At 40.6% G+C, this 16,083-nt stretch overlaps 1 protein-coding gene across 16 annotated transcripts in view; it reads left to right on the top strand.

Annotated features, from left to right (window-relative positions):
* Positions 1 to 16,083, top strand: part of PHF21A (PHD finger protein 21A) — a 211,002-nt gene that overhangs the window by 182,742 nt on the left and 12,177 nt on the right. For all 16 annotated transcript variants that reach the window (XR_007518244.1, XM_049890988.1, XM_049890999.1 and 13 more), the window contains 5 exons: positions 2,347 to 2,640; positions 10,035 to 10,133; positions 13,698 to 13,749; positions 14,718 to 14,797; positions 15,268 to 15,328. Coding sequence is in view for 15 of the 16 variants with exons in the window: in XM_049890988.1 (XP_049746945.1) it covers positions 2,347 to 2,640; positions 10,035 to 10,133; positions 13,698 to 13,749; positions 14,718 to 14,797; positions 15,268 to 15,328 (586 nt within the window). In the remaining variant the exon portion in view is untranslated. The remainder of the gene's footprint in view (positions 1 to 2,346; positions 2,641 to 10,034; positions 10,134 to 13,697; positions 13,750 to 14,717; positions 14,798 to 15,267; positions 15,329 to 16,083) is intronic.

Raw genomic sequence — 16,083 nt, 5'->3', positions numbered from 1 at the left:
CAAAAAGCTACAAATAGAACTACCCTATGATCCAGCAATCCCACTCGTATGTATATACCCTCAAAACCAAAAAACCAAACCAATTGCTGTTGAGTCAATTCTGACTCATAGTGACCCAATAGGACAGAGTAGAACTGCCCCATAGGGTCCAAGGAGAGGCTGGTGGATTCAAACTGCCAGCCTTTTGGCTAGCAGCCAAGCTGTTAACAACTGCGCCACCAGGGCTCCAGTATATACCCTGAAGTCCTAAAAATAATGACATGAATAGACATACACACACCTATGTTCATTGCTGCTTTATTCACAATAGCAAATAAGTGGAAACAACTGAAGCGCCCATCAACAGATGAATGGGTAAGCAATTTGTGGTACGTACAGACAACAATACTACGCAACCATAAAGAATAATGACGAGTCCGCAAGACATAACACAGACAGAGCTGGAGGACTTAATGCTAATAAGTGAAATATAACATGGATGGACCTGGAGAGCATAATGTTAAGTGAAATAAATCAAGCATATAAGGATGAATATTGTATGGTCCCTCTTTTATAAGAAGAGTAGATAAATATTGAGAGACTAATGTTCATTGGTGGTTACTAGGGAGAAGGGCAGGGAATGGGGAAAGTATACTTTATACCTTAGACTAGTTATTTTTGGTTATGGGAAAAATGGCACTGAATGTGGATGTAGTGAGCACAGCACAACCAAAGTAAAAACGAGTGAGTACATATGAATAGGTATCAGCAAATTGGTGTATGGGTAGGTACAGATGTGTACATAGGTGAGAACAGATAGAAGTATCTACAACACCAAAAAAAACCCACTGCTTTCAAGTACATTCTGACTCATAGCGACCTTGTAGGACAGAGTAGAACTGCCCCCATAGGGTTTCCAAGGCCATAAATGTTTATGGAAGCAGAATGCCACATATTTCTCCCATGGAGTGGCTGGTAGGTTCTAACTGCCAACCTTTTGGTTAGTAGCTGAGCACTTTAACCACTGTGCCACCAGAGCTCCTAGAAATACCTATTAAAAAAAACAAAACCAAACCTGTTGCTGTCGGGTCAATTCTGACTCATAGCAACCCTATAGGGCTGAGTAGAACTTTCCCGTAGAGTTTCCAAGGGGTGCCTGGTGGATTCAAACTGCAGGCCTTTTGGTTAGCAGCCATAGCTCTTAATCACTATGCCGCCAGAGTTTCCAGCAATCCTATAAAAAAAAAAGTATGTGTAAATACAAATACATGGGTGCAGGCACATACATTCACTAAAGACACAAATACAGATACTCCTCAGACTTAACCAAACATTGGTTTTCTGGATTTGAAAGCTTAGGACCGTAGTCTCATGGGACGACTCAGTCAGCTGGTGTAATACAGTTCACAAAAATCGTGATCTGCATCCTAGTGAAATGAGTAGCATCTGGGGTCTTGAAAGTTTGCAAGCAGCAATCTAAGGCAGTACTACAGGTCTATACTTGCCAGGAGCAAAACAGTAAGAAGGTAACCAAAACACAGAGAAAAAACAAGTCTACATGAGCTACAACCGTCTACCCTGAGACCAGAAGAACTAGATGGTGCTCGGCTACCACCATTGTCCGTCCTGACCAGGGTCATAATAGTTGGTCCCAGATAGAATGGGAGAAAAATATGGAGCAGAGCTCAAATTCTTATCAAAAAGCAAAAAAAAAAAAGAAAAAGAAAAAAAGCCAGACAAAATGGAACAGTAGAGAACAGAGGCCTCTCCAAGACGATCGCCCTGAGACACTCTTTAAACCTAGAACCCAGACTATCCCTTGAGATCACCTTCTAGTGATACAGCAGATTAGCACACAAAATAAAGTATATTACCTGTAAGATTGGTGCCTTACTTAAAAACCATGGGTATGAGACCAAAAGGTCAGTTACTCAAAAGCAAAGGTAGATAAGGGAGTTAGGGAAACAGGAGTACTGGAAAGAGAACAAACTGAACACAGTTAAAGAGAATGTTGACACATTGTGATAAATGTAACTAATGTCACTGAACAATTTGTGTGGAAATTGTCAAATGGGAACCTAACCTGCTGTAAAAACTTTCACCAAAAACTTAGTAAGATATTAAAAAATAATAATAGGAAAAAGAAAAAGAACTGTCTAGGATGGCATTTAGAGCCTGTTAGAAGCTGATGAGTATTTTATAAAATTATATGTCCTAAGATCTTGAATTAATAATACCAAAATTTATATTTTTATGAAATACCATTTCACATGTATAGTGTGGAAGATTTGGCAATGCCTTGGACTTTACAGGACTTGAGAAGTTTCTTTAAGTAATAACAATAATTGTTCTCTTTTTCTCCTGTAGGTTCGACCCAAGCCTGTGGCCCAGAATAACATTCCTATTGCCCCAGCACCTCCTCCCATGCTTGCAGCACCTCAGCTTATCCAGAGGCCTGTCATGCTGACCAAGTTCACCCCTACTACCCTCCCCACATCCCAGAATTCCATCCATCCCGTCCGTGTCGTCAATGGGCAGACTGCAACAATAGCCAAAACGTTCCCCATGGCCCAGCTCACCAGCATTGTGATAGCTACTCCAGGGACCAGACTCGCTGGACCTCAAACTGTACAGCTTAGCAAGCCAAGCCTTGAAAAACAGGTACAGGCGGAATATGCACCTGCTTTTTTTTTTTAATTAAAAAAAAAAAAATTATATATTTTTGGGCAATAAATAGTCTTGCCATTGAGGCATTTGGCAGCTGGGATGTCTCTGAATACACCTTCACAGGGGCTTTTAATCTCAGCACCATTGTTGATAACCAGTTGCTTATGGAGTGATCATCCATCCATAATGCAAAAGGGCCATTCTCACTGAAGAAAGTTTCTTGGGCTGCTTTTCCCACGATGCCCTTGTAGATCAGTTCAGATTCCTATATGAGTGAGCGCCCCCTGCTGGTTCTGCAGCAGAAATTCGCAGATAGGCTCTGCTGCCCTCAGTCAGGAAGAACTGATGAGGTAACAAACAGAAAACGCCATATTCGTTTCAGACCCAGTGAGAATCCAGATGAGGATATCATCTGTGAAAGTCAGGAAGGACCAATAAACAAAACAGGGAAAGGAATTTCATTTCAAAGTTTTTCCTAGTGAAAAGCCAGAAAAAAAAGTAAAATAAAAAGCATTCTTTTAACTCTAGAGCACTCAGACCTTTTTGCTTAAATGTTGAAATGGTTCATTCAGATTTTCCAAAATCAGATCGTCTCTTTAAAAAATGAGGCTAGAGAAATACAGGTAATCTCCAAAAATACTTGAGGTTCCTATGGCTGAAAAGCCTGTAAAAATAACAAAAAGGATTTATAGGCAGTTACCATACCTACTTCAAGAAAGATTACTGATGAGAGGGAAGCATTTTGCAAAGAAAAGCATCCTCTTTCAAGAAAGTAGCTTTAAAAAGTGGTTGACCTATTTCTAATTGCTCAGGCTTGAGTTCTTATTCATCTGAAAATAGTCTCTGGTGATCCTGAATCTCCAGCTTGTGGTTGGCTGACCATGATTCAGAGAGGCTGGGCAGATGGTGGGGAGTGAGCAGGCTTCCTGCTGCCTTGGCCTTGAACAGAGGAGCCTTATGCATAGAGCACCAGGCCCTCCACCCATGAAGCTTATAAACGCAGTAGACCTTGGCCTTGAAGAAGCTGGGTACCAAAATCTTGTGCCCAGAGAACACATTTCTCCATTCCTTAGGAACCCGCTTAAACCCTAGGAAGGACTTTGAGAAACATTCAGAAATAAATTCTTTACCCATTTTATATCAGAAGTATTCAAAGTTTTTAGCAGGAGAACTTCAGTATTAAAATATTGAAAGTAAAATGCTCAAGCTCAGGGCTTCGGGTGGGGCACATTTGGAGGTCATCTACCCTCATGATCTTTTCTGGCCCTGGAAGAAACTCTGAGGAGTCTCAGTGTTCCGAAGAATATGATTTTTAAACATTACTTTAGATTGCTAATTATGATTTCTCTTTGATCCATTTTTGACAAAGATATTTATTTTTTAAAGTATATTTTTAGGAGAAAAAAATTTCAGTTTCATTTTATTTTTATATTTCTTATTTTTTTATTGCAAAGGTAATACATGTTCATTGTAAAAATGAAGTTCAAATAGTATAGAAATCTATATTGTAGAAAGTATACTTCCCCATAATCTTCGGATAGCACAGACTCTGAGTTTATTGCTGTTGTTATCAGTTAAGATTGTATTTTTTAATACATTTTTCATGTACATGCTAACACAAACTTTTTTTAAGCAAAAAGCAAAGTCATACAATATGTATTATTGTAGAACTTGGTTTTTCCCATTTAATGGATCTTGGACATCTTTCGATGTCACTGCTGTAGGGTCACTATGAGTCAGAATCGACTCAGTGGCATTGGGTTTGGTTTTGACCTTACACGTTTATAGAACTTTATGTTTCAATTATAGATCACAGAAAGGTAACCTATGAATTCTTAAGATTTTTTTAAAATTATTTTTTAGCAGTAAATTCCATTGTCTCTCTCCTTGTCAGTTTAATTAGAGGAACCCAGTCATTGCTATTTCAGTTTTTCAGGTATATAACACAACAATCTAACAGGTTACCAAGCTTAGTCAGCAAGGGTTTCCTTTAGACTAGACTCCAGTCTCAAAATTCTTTTACTTCAGATTTCTCTACTACCCTTCTTTTTTATATTTCATTCCCAGTAACCACATTTATAGCCATTAAGAGGTCTCATATATGGGCTAAGGGTAAAAAAAAATTTTTTTTTTTTTTTTGTAAAGCAATATAAATATTTAGCCATGGAAGTATCACCACCTTCTCAGAGAGGTATCAAACCTGTGTCCAACATTCTTTACATAATCAGACTATGTAAGTTCCTTTCTGCTTTCTACTTTTTCCTTTTGAGTGATAATTTCATTCATTTAATAAAAAAATGTGTTAAGTGCCAGCTCCTGTGCCACATATGGTGTCTATATACAAGGATGGATAAACCAAAGCCCATACCCTCGAGGAATTCATTCTTCAGTGCGTTTGTAACAGGCACTGGGGCTGTGCCTCCAGGAAAGGAAGTATGGCAAGTTGTGTAGTTCAAAGGTCTCCCACGTTGGCTAGGAAAGGAAGACAGTGTCAGTTACAACAGCCGTGGTCCCACTTCTCTTTCCCCTGTCAGATATAACCAACTTCCTTATCCATACCAGATAAGTGATCCCCTGTCTTACCCCTTAATGGAAACCATGTTACATTGTGACTGAGAAAACGAGATATAGAGTTTAAAGAACTTTGAGCCTGGAGACGTTTTAGAAAAGTAGATGAAGCCAAACCTTTGTGATAGCCCCACAAACCTTTCTTTTCTTCCTCGTCCCCTCTAGAACTCCGTAAAATGGGCTAATACTGTTGATGAGGTGAGAGAAAATGTTTGAAGTCCAGTGGATTTTGCCTGACAGTTAATTCTCAAGAAGAATGTTTAGTACTTTTCCACCCCATAGGAAAGACCTCATGCATATGTCCCCAAGGCTAAGTTTCTGAAAAAATGCAAGGTTCTGTGGGAGAAGTTGCCAGATTGCCACCCAGACCACCTCTTCTGTATATACCTTTCATAGGAACCTACACAGTTAAAAAAAAAACAAAACAGAGTGCTTATGTAAGATGAGAACATTATCCAATGTATTATCCCCAAATTGTGGTCTTCCTCTTAGTAAACCTGAGCTGATGACCCCTCCCCCGCCGCTCCCCCCCCCATTCTAGTGCTGGTGCTGTAGTTGGAAAAATAGATCCAAGTTATCAAACAATGAATTTTGCTTGCCTTCAACCCAGATTTTTTTGACCTTGGACATTTATTTATTTGCAAGCACCTTCGATTAAAAAGGAACCCTGGTGGTGCAGTGGTTTAACCCCTCGGCTGCTAACCAAAAGGTCAGCGGTTCATACACACCAACTGCTCTACGGGAGTAAGATTGTGACAGTCTGCCTCCTTAGAGATTTACAACCTTCGAAACCCTATGGGGCAGTTTACTCTGTCCTATAGGGTCGCTATGAGTCGGAATCGACTTGATGGCAGTGGGTTTGATTTTGTTTTGTTTTTTTAACTTTGATTATCTGTGCAGGAACTACAAATTCAAATATTCATGGATACTAAGGAGGAAATACACTGTCATAAGTTATCCACATAATCATGACTGTGTTTCAGTCCATTGTTATGGCCACCATGTCAGTCCATCTCACTGAGGGCCACCCTCCACTTTACCGACCATGGTGTTCTTTTCTAGCAGTTGGTCTTTCCTGACAACCTGTCCAAAGTAATTGAGCCAGAGTCTCATAATCCTTGTTTCTAAGGAGCATTCTGGTTGAATTTCTTCAAAGATGGATTTGTTTGTTGAGCATATTTAAGATGGTTGATTTCAAGTCTTTGTACGGTAAATCCAGTGTTTGGTCTTCCTCAGGGTCATTTTTTTTTTTCTTATGAATGGGCCATACTTTTCTATTTTTACCTTAACTTGTAGTTTTTTGTTGAAAACTAGATATTTTGAATATTTTAATGTGGTAACTCTAGAAATCAGATTTTCCTTTCTCCGTGGGGTTTGCTATTATTGATTTTTGAGGGCCGTAGCCATCTGTTAAGTGACTTCTCCAAACTTTTTTCCCCCTGAAAAATTGTATTCTTTGTCATGTGTGTTTACTGAAGTACCTGCACCGTTACCTCAGCGGTCAGCCAGTGACCTGACAGAGATTTCTTCAAATACTCAGAGCCAAAAAGAAGAAAATAATAAATTTAAAAACAAATTCTTTTCAGTTTATTTGCAGAATGACTCTGAGCTGAGGCAGTTTAACACTTATCTCAGCTGCCTCCAGCTCTGCCTTAGCCTTTAACTCCTGCTTGTGCAGACCTCAAATATTACCCAGAGATACAAGCTTAAGGCCCTTTCAGGTCTTTTCTGAGCATGCATCCAGCCTTGGGCATGTGCATTCCACTCCAGAGTCCACCATATATGAGATAGACCTTCAAAGCCCTTATTCCCTCAAGTATCTTCCTCCTCAGCCTCTTCCTTCCTGGGATTTTGAATCTGACTACTGCTTATCCGGAAACCCTGGTAGCTTAGTAGTTAAGAGCTATGTCTGCTAACCAAAAGGTTGGCAGTTCGAATCCACCAGGTGCTCCTTGGAAACTCTATGGGGCAGTTCTGCTCTGTCCTATAGGGTCACTTTGAGTCAGAATCGACGTGAGGGCAATGGGTGTGGTTTTGGCTGCTTACCCTGCTGTTCCTTGCCTCAGGCAACTATGTCTTTAAATGCTTTCATCAGCTGCTGCCTGGAAAGTTACTTCAGCCCTCAAAAACCCAATGCCGTGGAGTCTATTGCAACTCATAGCACCCCTATAGGACGTAGTAGAACTACCCCATAGAGTTTCAAAGGAGCACCTGGTGGATTTGAAAAGCCAGCCTTTTGGTTAAGAGCTGTAGCTCTTAACCACTACACCACCAGGGTTTCTAGGGGAACAAAATAAAGGTCAGCCTCTGCACTGATGTCCCAGGGAACCACCAAGACAGATCAAAACACACAACCGTGAGTTTTTGAGTACAAGGTCCGTATCGCCTCTCCTCATACCAACATGCCACGCTAGGAACGCAGGCCACCATCTCCCTAGCCCCTGGTAGTCTTGGGAAAGGGGTCTGATAGGCAGGTAAGCAAAAATTCCACAACACTTTCTTACCGAAATTTAGCAGTCTCTTCGTTTAGCACTCCCCTGTTGCTGTGAGTTTTTTTTATTGGATTCCAAAGTTTGAAAGAAGTTGATCCTGTCATTTTTTGCCAGCTTAGTGGTTGCCTCAGTGGAAAGATCGATCGTTGGAGCATCATCCTCCACCATTTCCATGACATCACACCCTCATCCTAATGTTTTTTTGTTTGTTTTTAAAAAATCTGTTTTAACATCTTAAAACAACAAACATTTATTATCACACATTTTCTGAGAATCAGGAATCAGGTTGTGGGCTGCCTCAAAGTTTCTCACGAGTTTGTAATCAAATTGGTTGACCAGGGCCATGGTCATCAAAGCTCAACTGGGGCTGGATGGTCCACTTCCAGGTTTAGTCACATGGTTGTTGGCAGGCCTCAGTTCCTCACTGGTGTTGGTAGGAGGGTCATTTCCTTACCACATGGGCCTCCGTCATGCTGCTCACAACATGGCAGCTGGCTCCCCCCAGAGTGAGAGTTCTGAGAGGGACGCTTCTATCTTCATGTTTTGATTTTTTTTCCTTTTTATGCCTTTTGGTATTCTTCACCTAACACTGAGATAATTACACTCTTTTTGCACAAGAGAAATTTGAACCCTTGGTAGGTCCTTAGTGAAGAGGAATTAGTTTGCTCTTCGCCAGAGGCATTTCCACTAAGTACCTTATTCAGCTGTACAGCGAGAGAAGTAAAAGACCAAGGAGCTTTTCACATAGCTTTGCAGTGGAGCGTCAGACCCCTTACAGTTGACCTTCTCTTATTCCTCCTCAATCCTTACACTTCCCTCCTTCCACATCCAAAGAGCCATGAAAATAAGCTTTCCGGTGTGCCGTGACCTTAAAAATGTCACTATAAACTGTTTCCCATTGTTTTCTCTTGTGGGTGTGTTCGCTGGTTTGTTTTATGAAGGAAGTGTATGTCCTTTTCGGTAAAAAATGTGTGTGAGAGAGACAGAGAACTTGTGTGAATGCTCCTGACAGGCCATATTCCTCAGTCAAAGGTCAACCAGCTCTTTACTGAATACGTGCTCTGCATGAGACACTATACTAGGCACAAAGGGTGCGAAAATCTGTAAAACAATCCCTGCTCTTAAGTAGCTTATAGTATAAAGGGGGAAATACAACATGACATGTGCTAAAAAATACAATAATACAAGGCAGCATCTCTGCCAAATGAAGAGCCAGAGCAGTGAGTACCGCAGTGTTGATAAAGGCAGGTGCTTACATGTTCCTAATGTAATAAGATGAAAAGCAGGAGGAAGATATGGAGGTGATCAGTAAAAAGATCGAAAGGCCTTCGTGTTTTTCAGATCTAGTAAAAGATTTCACTGCATAATGATTTTTGAGGACTTTTAATGTCCTGCTTATAGGACTGAAATCTTTTATTTGGATCCTGCCCATCAGTAATCAGTTTCATTTTTATTTATTTAATTGTTGCCACATGAAAAGACCATTTGCATCCACATAATTTTTTAAAAGTAAGTTTGTGTTTATAGTTTTATATCTCCTTTTCTAATATCATCTCAGTATTTACAGAGGGCTTAATAAAATGACTAGCCATTGAATCATGATAAGAATAGTAATGCAAGCCCAGTCTACCAGTTTGCTAGGTAACCATTTGTGTTTGAAGAGGGTAATGCCACTGGAGTAATGCCGATGGTGTTTCCTCTGTGTGAATGGATGCATCTGAAAGAAGGGGCTGAGGGTAATTAGGATGTCAGCCTCTTTCAAGATGGCTCTCCCTTAGCAATTGCATCTTTCTCTAATGAGTGATGCAGTCAGGTTCCTAATGTCCTGGAAGTGGGGGTAGTTCTGTATCCTCTCTCAGATTATGAATGAAACTGATCTGAAATAGAAGAACATGTGTATAAGATTTTTTTCACATCATTAAAATCTTATGCCTGCTGTGGATTGGAGCTTGACCCATACATAGCAGCAGTGGGCTTAACGTCTGGGAAATCGCCCCCACATCCAGCATACAAGTCTTTAGTAAATTGCACTGAAATCAGCCTGTACTTCATTTTTATACCAGGGAATTAAACTCTGGATTTTTATTTTTGTGTAATTTTATTTATAAATGAATATTTATGCAATTCAGTAACATCACCTGGGGCTTTACATTTTATTCCCCACCCCCCCCACCCCCAGAAAAAAAGAAATCCATAGTTTTAACTCCTTTATTAGTATGTTCCCAATTTGAGTATGTTCTCCTTATCTTTCTTTTTGGCTACTATTTGTTTTCATTCTTTTTATAAAAAGATGAAATCCTGAATTTTTATTTTATTTTCCTTTCCTAGACAATTAAATCCCACACAGAAACAGATGAGAAGCAAACAGAGAGCCGTACCATCACCCCACCTGCCGCACCCAAACCAAAACGGGAAGAAAACCCTCAGGTAGGCCCGTCCCTCCAAATTCATGACTCAGTCTGTGGTGTGTGGGTTTTTCTCACACATCCTTGGTTTTTCTTAGACCTACAGAGCCTTTTTGCATGCTTTCTCATCCTTCAGCAATGTTATTGCCAAGACAGAGTAGCCCAGGGCAGATTTCTTAGAGCGTGGCCCTGAGGTTTCATGAGCTGCTTGATACACAGGCATCCTGGTTGTTTCGGAAGAAAAGCTTTGAAATGACATTGTTCAGACACATGTTATGAATTTGAAATGTAAGATTAATGATAATTTTCACAGCTATCCCATTGCATTCCTAGTGACTGTGATGTTCTGCTTATCTCTGCCAGCATCTGTAAGTTGTGCAGTTCACCCAGCTAATGTCTATTTATGTTATCAGTTACAGCCATTAAATGTACGTTTTCGTTACTACAATTGTATTGCATTGCATTAGATCCCCAAATCCCAAATAAATTGGTAGCTCAAAAGTAGTTCATTGAAGCATAAAAGTAGGGATGAAAAGAGTAACATCTGTACTACAACCTAGGAGAGCATTATAGACAAATAGCAAGCAAAACTCCGGTACAAATAAAGAGTGTGAATATGTATATCCTTAGACAAGAGGATTTTTTAGTGTGATGCTTTTGCACAAGCAGCTATAAAAAAAAAATGTGACTAGGTAATACAATGATGAATATCTGATAATTGGATTTTATCAGACCAGTAATCCGTTTCCCTCTATCCCTACTGCATTCTGTGTAATGAAACCACGTCAAATGATGGCATGAAGCCATCAAAGCTTCATGTCATTTTTTTAAAAGCAATGATGTATTGAGCCTGTCCAAATTTTTCTAAAACAAGTACAAGATATAATTCTTTCTGATAAGAAATGGATTAGTTTTTAATTTTACATGTGAAGACAGGAACAAAACTTGAACCAAAACAAGTTCTGGTCATGCAAATTGCTGAAAACCATGTAAAGCCATCTACAAAATTAATGACAAGTATTATGCTTGAAGGAGGAAAAATAGAGCAAGCTATTAGCAAAGTTTCCTTATCAAAACAAACTGAAGGGTATGTCATATCAGTGGCGAGCAGTGTGGACAAGCAGGTACCATCATGTGTACTAGCAGGTGTTTCACCTTAAGACAAAGCCACTGCTGTGAAGAGAGTAAACTAGCTCTTGGCGTACGTGTGATATCACATATGATGGAAAAGTACTTGACAACTTTTTATTCTGTGTGTCACTGAAAATCCATTCCACCCAGGAAGAGATTTTTTTTTTTTAATAAGTATTTTGCAAGCTTCATCGAAACTGGCAAAGATGAGTTGGGTGTGAGCGGCCAAAAAGGGTGCTGCTACTTGATTAAAAGAGGGTGCATCTGGATGTCAGTCCATGTGCTGCTTTATTAGCAGAAACCAGTTGGTGGTCAGCCTTCTAATCGTGATTAAGTGTTGAGGGGATGGTGAAAATTAGGAATATAGTTAATTGGGAGTCACAAAATGTATGCTGTTTCAAGGGGCAGTGTAGAAAATGTCCAAGACTGCTTTCCTTTCTGAAGTATTCTGGCTATCAAGGGGATAGGTGCCCGCCTAAGTTTTTAAAAATATTTTATTTATTTTAGGCGAAAGTTTACACAAAATTAGGTTCCTCTTTAATAGTTTTTATACGAATTGTTGCGTGTCATTGGTTACAGTTTTCACGGTGTGTCAGCCCTCTCATTATTTCCATTCAGTTCATTCTGTTTCCATTGATCTAACTTCCTTTCCCCTCATCTTTGCTTTCGGGTAACTGTTGACTGTTTGGTCTCATATAGTTAATTATTTAAGGGAGCACATTACTCATAGGTGATATTGTTTATTTTATTATAAGCCAGTCCGTTATTTGACTGAAAGGTGACCTGCAGAAATAGCTGTAATTCCAAGTTCAAAGGGTATCTAGTCTCTCTCCTTCTAGTAGGTCTGGTCTTTTTTAGGAATTCGAGTTTTCGTTCTACGTTTTTCTCCCATTCTATCCAGGACCTTCTATTGTGTTCCTGGTCAGAACGGTCAGTAGTGGTAACTGGGCACCACCTAGTTCTTCTGGTCTCAGGTTTGAGGAGGTTGTGATTCTTGTAGACTATTAGTCCCGTGGACTAGTTTCTTCTATGAGCCTTTGGTTTCCTTCATTCTCTTTTGCTCCATACAAGTAGAGACTAATAGTTGTATCTTAGCTGGCCACTCACAAACTTTTAAGACCCTAGACACTACTCATCACACTTGGAAGTAGAACATTATCTTTGTGAACTATGTTATGCCAGTTGACTAAATTGTCCCCTGAGACTGCAGTCACAAGCCTTTTGACCCAATAAACCAATCCCGAGAATTGTTTGAATATGTCTAGGAAGCCTCCATAACTATGCCCCCTAAGTGGTTTGTTATATATGTGGTATATATGCAGCACACACAAACGCGTGTGCACACATGCCTACAGATACACCTACACACACATGTGCATTTACTGGCATGTGCCTTCCTGTACATGTATGTGCATCCATGTCTTCCTACGTGACCACACATGTATTTTCACCTAAGTTTTTTGAATAAGAGATAAAAAATTTCTTCAGGACTCTGATAATACCATTAAAGGACACTTCTGTGTTCTCAAGTCGTCTGCTCCAGGGTCATACCTTCATAAAATACTCTATCTTGAATAGCCCAAACCTATCACTTCAGGCCAAAATATGATACGTAATATTGAGGATAAGATGTCAGGGTTTTGAAAGACAAAACTGTGGCGTAAATAATTCTATGGGCATATGTGTCTTCTAACAACTGATGGTGATGTTTATTTATCAGAGAAAGAAATTGATGGTACATTATTTAGCATATTTAAAAACTGCATGTATTGGTACAACAGAAAATGAAGACATACTGTTCAGACCACACATAACCAAAAAGCAAACTAGGAATTGATCAGTGCTGTCTCCAACTTGAAGCAGCTAATCTTCCAGCTTTGGGGTACAGTATTCTAATCAACCTAGCTTCTGATGGAGCCCTGAGAGTGGTCTTCAGAGAAAAATCACTCCATAATTTCTAGATCCACATTTAATTGAAAAATCATAATATTAAGCAGAATCACCTGCTGCCATTCCCAAAAGTCATTTAGCTTTGCATTAGCGTTGTCTAACCAGTAGGAGTGAAAATGTAAGAAACCCTGACCTAGTCATGACAAGTGAGGTACTTGGGATTTGGAGCTTGTTGTATGGGAGGCTCTTTATGACCCTCTACAGAGTTTCAGAGAATGAAATCCTCTTCCCTCTAAGAAGATTTTTCTGAAAAAACCTTGTCACTCAAGGTGTTGATTTCTGTCATTGAGGAAATAGAATCTTTTGTTTTGGCTCCTAGCAGACAAGAAAGTCTCTAGAGTGGCTCCAAAGCTGCCAAGAGTGGAGAATGCCTGCTCTTTTTTCACCCTGCCACTTTCATGCGACCAGTCCATTGGGCTGGCTTTCTCTAGAAGTAGACCTACGTGGAATTGGCTTTGTGGTAACCCAAACTGAAGTATATTCTTCTTTTGTTTCTCTGGCACAGAAACTTGCCTTCATGGTGTCTCTAGGGTTGGTAACACATGACCATCTAGAAGGTAAGAGAAGATAATTCATATCACTGCCATGCTTCGGGCTCAGAGTTGTGTTCTTGAACATGGTGTTTGATTGTATTCCTAGAATAGAAAATTGGAACACAAATAGAGTATGAGTCAACCAGTGTGGACTTTTATTTTCTTCAGACGAAAAATTGCCTTCCCTCTGTTTAATGTTCAGGCCCTCCCCTTCCTATCATTATCCAGACTACTGTCCTGGGGAAACTCTCCCAGCTGCGTGGATTAAGGTGACTTCTGTTCACGTAATGGAGCTGTTGTTTTTTTTGTTTGTTTTTTTCTGATAACACGAAGTAGCAACTGCCCCTTATATGACAAGTCCTTGTCTGTATTTTTCAATAACTTAAGGTTATCAGGAAACCCTGGTGGCAAAGTGGCGAAGCACTGTGGCTGCTAACCAAAAGGTCAGCAGTTCAGATCCACCAGGCGCTCCCTTGGAAACTCTATGGGGCAGTTCTACTCAGTCCTATAGGGTCGCCATGAGTCAGAATCAACTCGACGGCAGTGGGTCTGGTTTTTTTGGTTTTTTTAAGGTTATCAGAATCTTAAGAACAAAGCTGTACCTGTCCTGGTTATTTAATACAAGAATGCTGAGCTGTGGTTACACAATCTAGGACTATGGATAGAGCTCTTCCACACCCATATATACAGTGACCTAAAACAAGCCAGGACAGCTTGTTTATAAGTGTTGTGTACTGCTAAGCTCTCAATCACAGAGAGCCCCACTGTGGACAGCATGGCCTTGCTTTCTGAGAGGTTAAAGTAGAAGGTCCTACGTAACTGTTCCCAGCCCTGTGTGTGTCTCTGCCCAGTCTGCTGAGGAGCCATGAGACAAGGGAACATGCCCCACTGTTTCTGATCTGTTGTGGGAAAATCAGTAGATAAAACAGTGAGGTTAAGTTTTTTGGGTTCTGCATACCTCTTTTCTAATCCAATCCTTTTCCTTTCCCAAGAAATCCAAAGCAAGAGGCAAGAGCGAAAGAGAAGAACAACAGCAAATCCTGTATACAGCGGAGCGGTCTTTGAGCCTGAGGTATTCCTGGCCAGCACTCGGCCCTTCCCTCACTGTTGTAGTTTTATTTTGCAGCTTGTTCAGCACCTCCTGTCTGAAAGCCTGCCTAAGAGCAGCACCCTTAATTGTATTCGGCCAACTTAGTGAAGTGATGGATTTTCCTCTAGCTCATTACACTGCTTATTTCATTGTTGTTCACAGCTTTTTCCTGAGTTTTTTTTGTCTTAAGTTTAAACAAGTACAAACCTACCTTAGAATTTTAATTCATGCTGGCTTCCACATAACTCAAATCTAAGGCAGAGATGGAGCTCTCTGAAACGTTCTCTGAGAGCCATATAGGTGTAATGAAACCCTTTAACACGAACCTTGGGTGATAAGCACTAACTAGTTGACATGTTGACAGTCAAGCTGCACTTGTCTTTAGCTTGTGCCAGAATTAGTGGTAACCATGCTACTCAACCAGCCACCTTTCCTTCCTTCAATCCTCAAAGCGCAAGAAGAGTGCAGTCACATACCTGAACAGCACAATGCATCCTGGGACCCGGAAGAGAGGTGAGTACCTTTTGTATTTCTCCCTTGCTGTTGCTGTTGCTTTCTGTGTTGTGTTCCTTCCCTCTCCCTCCTCCCATTGTCCGAGGGCCTGTCTAACTCTCCTGTATCCCTTGAGAATGGTTTTGTTGTTGTTCTCTGAGAAGGGGGAGGGGGGGTCGGGGAAGAGAGTGAGATTTCTTATTAAAACTCTGCATGCTGAATCAAAAGCTGACTTTCTTAGGATTCTGGCAAAGCTGACTCAGGGGAATGGCTTAATGCAGCATTTCTGCCCCAAGCCTACCCGGCTGTCTGTGACTAGCACGGTGAACAGAACACCATGTAAAAGGAAGCATTTTAGCATCATTAAGCAGAACAGAGTGCTGCTGTTGCCAAGGTGTTCTTAATAGTATCTATGTCGTCCTGCTGCCAGCAAGGCCAGAGCATGACTAAGTTTCTGTGAACTGCAGACTTTCCAGGAAGGGGAGAGGTAACCACCACACAAAGAACTTAGAATCTGGGAGAAGAGGGCATCTCCAGCTAAGAAGGAAAGGTCACTGTCAAAACAGGCACCCAAAGCAAAATGCCTGAAGAGCCCATTCTCCTGTTTCAGACCTCCCCTTGGGCATTCCACCTGACTCTTAAGCAGGGCAGAAAAAACAACAGCAGCAGCATCTCTCACTGTGCAGGTCTAAATAGGTCTTAATAGCAGGGGGTTTGAGCTCATAAACAAGATGCTGGAATTGCTCTTTGATGTCAGTAATACATCCCAAGGTCCC

The sequence above is a fragment of the Elephas maximus genome, chromosome 7, assembly GCF_024166365.1.
Source record: "Elephas maximus indicus isolate mEleMax1 chromosome 7, mEleMax1 primary haplotype, whole genome shotgun sequence".
NCBI classification, from domain to species: domain Eukaryota; kingdom Metazoa; phylum Chordata; class Mammalia; order Proboscidea; family Elephantidae; genus Elephas; species Elephas maximus.
Note: the sequence above shows the minus strand (reverse complement) of the source record. Positions and strands in the feature narration are given on the sequence as shown.